At 28.1% G+C, this 6891-nt stretch overlaps 1 protein-coding gene across 1 annotated transcript; it reads right to left on the bottom strand.

The window, feature by feature from the left end:
- Positions 1-2482: 2482 nt before the first annotated feature.
- Positions 2483-5361, bottom strand: LOC129292605 (uncharacterized). The gene is made up of 3 exons (XM_054930182.1): positions 5248-5361; positions 3186-3856; positions 2483-2678 (listed from the first exon to the last, which is right to left on the bottom strand). The coding sequence occupies exons 2-3, from the start codon at positions 3840-3842 to the stop codon at positions 2574-2576; spliced, it is 762 nt and encodes a 253-aa protein (XP_054786157.1). The 5' UTR covers positions 3843-3856; positions 5248-5361; the 3' UTR covers positions 2483-2573.
- Between the last annotated feature and the right edge of the window lie 1530 nt (positions 5362-6891).

Below are 6891 nucleotides of genomic sequence, written 5' to 3' on the forward strand. Positions count from 1 at the left end.
ATTCCAAATTATTGCATAAATAGCATCTTGAACTCTAAATTTTTGAAATGTATAAAAATTTATCTCAACTTTTAAATTTCAAGCGTCTGAAAGTTCACCGTTAAATTAAAAAAAATGTCCTCTACTTTTGTAATTTTAGGGCTCAATCGCATGCTAATATAGTACTCATCTTGATCATTAAAAATAATGATCATTTTCTCTAATTTAATGGTGGAGTTTCAGGCACTCAGAATTTAGAAGTTGAGAGGAGTTTTTACACATTTCAGTAGTTTAGGGTGTCTAATATTATTCACGCAATAATTTAGAGTCTAAAATGCTCATTAACCCATATAAAAACCTATTTATTTTAAAGACATTTTTTTTGTATTGATACCAACTTAAACTCGTATTGTTGGTGGGCAACTTAATTAAACTTGTATCATTGTTTTTAAATGAAAGGTAATTTTTTATTCTCTTCAAACCATAATATATATAGAATTTCTTTTAAAAATTCAATTTGTCCTAGAATATATGCCATTATATAATTTTTATCATTATTTGTTAAATATACCCTTACTTCATTTATTATTCTTTTTGAAAAAATGAATTAGATTTTCAGTTGTTATTAATTATTAAAACACTTATATAAAATATTTAATGGGATGAAATTTTGAATGTGATTAAGGTTTTGCCTAATTTGTTTTTCGAGACCACAAAGAAATTATCAATACTCTATATTATTATTTAAAAAGAGGGTATGTTAATTGTTAAACGAATGCTGGTAGCTAGGGATCTGTTAATAATTTTTCATTCCAATGCACAATAATAGGTTCGATATCATGAATCTTTAGATTTTGAGCAATAACATCATCCAAATCACCTCAAACATTACTTATCCCACTACTCTGTCTATGTAAATGTTCAGACTCTACTAAAGATATTGAAGAAGTGCTTTATTTATTTCTTATTTTATCATAAAACCAATTAATTATATATGAATCTCCCAACTTCGCCAAAAATCTATCCACTGACTTCTCAATGACTGATATTAGGCCCAACTAATTCACAAAAATTTTTTAAAAATAAGTTTTGAAAAAAAGAATTTGTTTGAGTAATTATTCTAAAAAATATGTTCAAAATGGTGAAGTGAAGAGTGAGATTGATTTGTTTTATCAATATGATTGTCCTTAATATAAACATAATATTCTCCCCCAGCCATATTCTCTAATTTTATAGAACAAAAGGCAACAGCATTAAAAAGATGTTCTAGTTTTTTTTATGTTTCAGAATAAATTTTAATTTTTTTATATTCCAAAGCTCAATCAAAAACATATTTTCAAACCGGTTATTTTTTATCTTTCAAAACAAAAACAAAAAATTTTTCAAAATAGAAAATCAAACAAGCCTTTTGATTTAAGGTTCTTAACTATCTTTAAGGCTAACAACTTTTTTACACCACTCTTTTTGTTTTTTTTCCTTTTTTTTTTAGTGAAAAACATAATTGTTTCCATGTATTCATGATCTATATGGTATTGTAGGACTAATGGATCAACTTTCAAAGCATTAAATCCAGATTGTACAAATTAAAACTAAAAATTCTCAATCTAATTTCACTTTATTTTTATATCTTAATAGTTTTTGTTTTTTTTAATAGATGCACAATTTAAAATAAAATCTTTTAAGTTTTAACCATCATTTAGGCAAAAAAAAACATTATTTAAAAATATAAATAAAAAAATTATATCTAAACCATCTAATTTTAATTTAAAGATATAAATCTTATCACAATGATCATACCATAATGAACCAAAATTGCACCCAAATCCCATTTAGTCATTAGTTATAGTCAGATATAAAAACCTATTGATGAGTCTTTAATATGTTCTTGGGTCATGAATCAATGTCAACTCATCATCACAATCCTTCCAACCTTATAATTATGGGCCAGTAAATTTCCTCCTAGCCCTGAACCACTAAGGCCGATTTCTGATATGGCATGATGTTGCAATATATTCAAACTCACTTATCTCATTTGAAATTACTTTGATAGACTTGCCCATTCCAAGTGTCTCTTCATAGATGTTTCTTTTTTATTTGTGCAAAAGTGCGTGTGTGCATATATGTTAGATGTGATGGGATAAATATTTAAATTAATTTTCTATAATTAATTAATTCCATAGAAAGCCTAAGACATAATCTCTACGATGCATGATGTGCTTGGCGGGTTTGATTGCCCTTCATAAACACTTATGGCTACTGAAACTCGGTTTAAAAGAAAAATCTTTATAAGGTCCAAAATAAAGGTTTTGAAAACAGTACCTAAAAGCCCCTAATTTAGTGTATATATAATAGTCAATTGTAAGAAACCAATATAAAAAAAGCAACCAATTTCATTTCAAAAGTGGCAATTACGACAAAGCACACAAAGTATAATACTATGGGGACTTACGAATACACATGACAACTTTGACTCACCCTTTGTTTATTTACATCCATTCTAATTTATTTTTGATAAGCACACCTATTTAATTATCCATGACAAAGAACAATTAAATGGAATCAATAAGTAATGCTATTTGATACACATAGTGGCATTATTGAAGGATCATATTTGATTCCTTCGTAAACTTGATATCCTGGAGGAAAACACTTGTCAAAGCATTGCTGCTCTGCATAGAAGCCTTTAGCAGTTGGATAGCCTGGTAAATAAGGGAATTTTTAGAGCAGTAAGAAAAAAAAATGAGGGGAATTATTGTCAAGTCTGACAAAGTAATTTTAATTATTCCAAAATTCTATGAAATAAATAAATTATTACCAAATATTTTATCTTTTAAAAAATATAACTTATCCACCACCAGTTGCCAAATTGCTCCGATCAGCCTCCATTGCCGGAAGCACTTACTTGCCACTACCAAGCATCCGCGACTAGAGGTCAGGCGTACAGTGGTGGATGAGTTATACTTTTTTTTTTAAAAAATAATAAAATATGATAAGGATATTTTTGTTATTGCATAGACAATTTTATTTACATTTAAGAGACTTGGGACTTGATTATGGATAATTTAGGGGACTTTAGGCCAATTAGAATTATTGTGCGGGACTCAATTGTGGATTTCAGGGGAACTTGGGGTAATTAGAATTATTGTTTGGGATTTGATAGTAATTCTCCCAAAAAACCACACACCACATATATATATTAAACTTACCTCTTGGATTCCAAACTCAACAACCACTTCTTGTAGTGAATTGACATCTTTGATGTTGAACTTGTTGAGCAAAGCAATACACGAGATAGGAGAAATGGGTTGAACTACAAGATTATCCATTACCATATATGTCACAGCTTCCTTCACAAACCCATCCTTCCCACTAGGACCTTTCACTTCCATTTTCGTCTTCCCAACCCAGTTCACAGAATTGTTCATCAAACGACCGCAACTCGGACACAAAGTGTTCACATCCAGAGTCACATAGCAATTACACCTATTCCAGCTGCACATGTATAGCTTAGGAGGCTCATCTTCTTCTTGTTCAATATTCCCTTCATAATCTAGTAGCAAGAGGAAGCCAGGAGGGATTAGGGTTTTTGGTTTCAGTAACATGTCTTTGTCTTGGCTTTGTTGCAACAAGTATGTGTTGCTAAGATTCTCGATGCTTTCATAAAGTTTGCCTAAGGAACCCACCATGTTGGTTTTGGTTAAGAGGTTTGTGACGGCACCAATTGGCAGGCGATGGAGGTTGAAGAGGAAGTCAATAAAGTCTTTGGATGCTTCAGCGAAAAGAAGTCTCTCAGCTTTTGTGTCAACTAAAAGCTTCAAGCTCATTTTTGACATGGATGTTGATGGTGATAATGTTGTTGTCATTGTTGACGATGAATCTGTGACATTAGTATGAATAAGTATATGAATTATTTTATCAAAAAAAGTATATAAATTATTGAAAAGCTTTAGTGAGATGAATTTGGTAGTATTTGAATTTAATTCATATATGTAAGAAACATATTTTCTTTAATCTTATTTATAAGTTACTTCTAATATTTTTACAGTAATAAAAAAAAACTTTAAACTTCATTACTCTAAAAATTCAACAACTTTCCAAATTTACCCCCTATTAAATAATATTTTATAAAATAAAATATACTAGCATTTAATAACCATCTCACCATTTAATAGGAGTAGAAATGTAAAAATAGGCAAACACTTATTTAGATGTCTTCTAACTAAGACCTAAATAAATACTCCCTCTATCTCATAAGTAGTAACAGAGGAGTCCATGCTATAAAAACTCTCTTGGAATCATCTTTAGGAAATGAAACCCTTTTAAGAATTGTGTATCTGAATTCTGAAATATTAAAGATGTAGGACATTAATAAAGAAAGACAATGATGATTTTTAAATAAGTCCCATGGCTGATGATAATATTACTGTTAGCAAAATGTATTAGCTAGCTCGATTCAGTTAAATGCAACTTGAAAACGCACGTGTTGAATGTGACTTAAACTATATAGTTTAACAAAGAGGACACTAGATCAAACACACATACACACACACACAATACTGTATGACACTTCTTTATTATATATATATATATATATATATATATTCCTTACCCATTCAATTTTTTCCTTTTATTTTTTGAAATTTGGAGTCAAGCTTCTTTTCAATTTTTTTTTTGTGTGGGTTAGGTGAAGATTAGCTTACTTTTTGTATATTTGAACAAGCCAAGAAGGTTTACCCAAATTGTGTGTGTGTATTTGCGTCTAATCTTAGATATATGACATAGCATATATGCCGTACCCAACCTCCAGTAAAAAGAACAGGAAGAAAAAAAAAATTAGATCCCTTCTGGTATAGGCAATATTTTATTTCATCTCAAAATTTGTATTTACAAGAAATAAAATATTGAATGAGAATAGTCTTAAATTGAATATCAAAAGACCCATGTTGGACAATTTCATCTCAATCCAAAATATTAGAAATAATTAATTTCTTTATTTAGGACTTGATTGTAATAAATTGAATATTTAGACAATTTCATCTCAATTCAAAATTAACGATGCCATTTGAATCTCATATCCTAGTGCCCATCTTACAGATCATACTCCAAATTATAATAATTCTCAAAATTTTCTTTAAACAATACAAAACTCATGATCATTCAAATTAAAGGGAACCTATTTCTTCTTTTTATACATCTCTTTTAATACTAAAACACAATTTTGAATAGAAACAAGTCTTAGTTCTTTTATTCTATATCATACGTACATACCTATGAGATTTTTGAGCTTGAGACGTTGGTGATGTCAGAACTTATTAGAGCCATGATATAAGTTCTCTGTTGATTATCAGATCTACATAGGGAAATCAATAGTGGAAAAGGAAATGTAGTACATGTTAACATTTGAGAAGTTGGAGGTTAATTATATATACAAGGTTGTGAACATAACGTGAAAAGACAAAAAATAATCATGACCTTTCTTGAGCTTTTTTTAAGTAGGATTCTTTGGAGAAGAATATCATTAATTCTATGCGTAATCTTATGTCATTAGTGTCCACTCTTCTTTGAATTCTTTGCGTAATCTCATGTTGTTAGTGTTTGCTCTTCTTTGAATTCTTTGCGTAATCTCATGTTATTAGTATATGCTTTTCTTTGAATAAAAAATAGGATTAATGAAATTTTTAGTCTCTCAAGTTTGCTTTAATTATCAATTAGGTCTCTCAAGTTTAATTTTTATTATTTTAGTCCCTTAAGATTGTAGCAATTATCAATCTGATCCTAATTGTTTTTTTTTTAAAAAACCAAGTCCTAATTGTTTTAAAAGGAAGTAATTAATACTGTTAAAATTTGCTAACATAATAATCAAATATTGACGATAGCAATATAGATTAATAAAAAAAGGGTAGTTATTTAAGTAAGAAAAAATAGACTTAATTAGAAATTCTAAAAAAGTAAAAGAACAAAATGTAGTATAAGATACTAAATTAATAAACATTAAATTAATTTGAAATCTAATTTATTTTCATTTAGTTACATATATATATATATATATATATTTGTATACAAAGTTATTAACATACTTTACATATCATAAGGACTTGATTTTATTACTCGTGTGATGCACATGAAGCAAAAACTATATCAAATTAAATATCACATTTTATATTTTTTTTATTGATACTATATTAGTTGAGATGCCATTACTTTATTAAGTAACAGAAAGCATTCCTGACAAAAAAAAACCTCATCTATTAGCAAATTCAATTAATAATAAAGAAAATGTTAATCATTACTACAACTTAAAGGAATCAAGCATAAAGGGATGACAATTAGAATGCATATTATAACATCCCATGAGCCTAAGTTCTTAAAAAACTTTATAAATAACACTCGTGGTTGTTCTTCTACCTATATTTTCATGATTGTGCATTAAAATCTTTAGCCCATCCATGTTTCTTACCTTAACAATGCGACATATTATTCTTTTACTTCCCCACGCAATACACGAGAAGATTATATATAAATGCTGATCAAATATAGTGATTAACTCATAGATAATTTGTTAATTGCAAAATTTGTTTGTTTTGTTACCTTTCATGCAAGGAAATTGAAATTGTTAACCACCTATTTATGATATTATATTCTACAATTTTTATGATATTATATTCTACAATTTTTTATTTTAGATATAATGTCTTCATCTATCTGATGCACATATTTTAAATTTATATATAATGCCTCCATTATACAATTTTATGAACTTCAAATCCTTATTATACTAAGACAACTATTTTTTTAATATAGCTAGCTTTTACTTTCTACCCCAAGAGACTATAATTAACGTCTAATTGAACTATATATAAATTAATTCTTACTTCAAAATTATATAAAATGAAGAGTAGAATTATGATAGAA

Source organism: Prosopis cineraria, unplaced genomic scaffold, assembly GCF_029017545.1.
Source record: "Prosopis cineraria cultivar Desert tree isolate PC_DT_omini unplaced genomic scaffold, ASM2901754v1 PC14, whole genome shotgun sequence".
NCBI lineage: Eukaryota > Viridiplantae > Streptophyta > Magnoliopsida > Fabales > Fabaceae > Prosopis > Prosopis cineraria.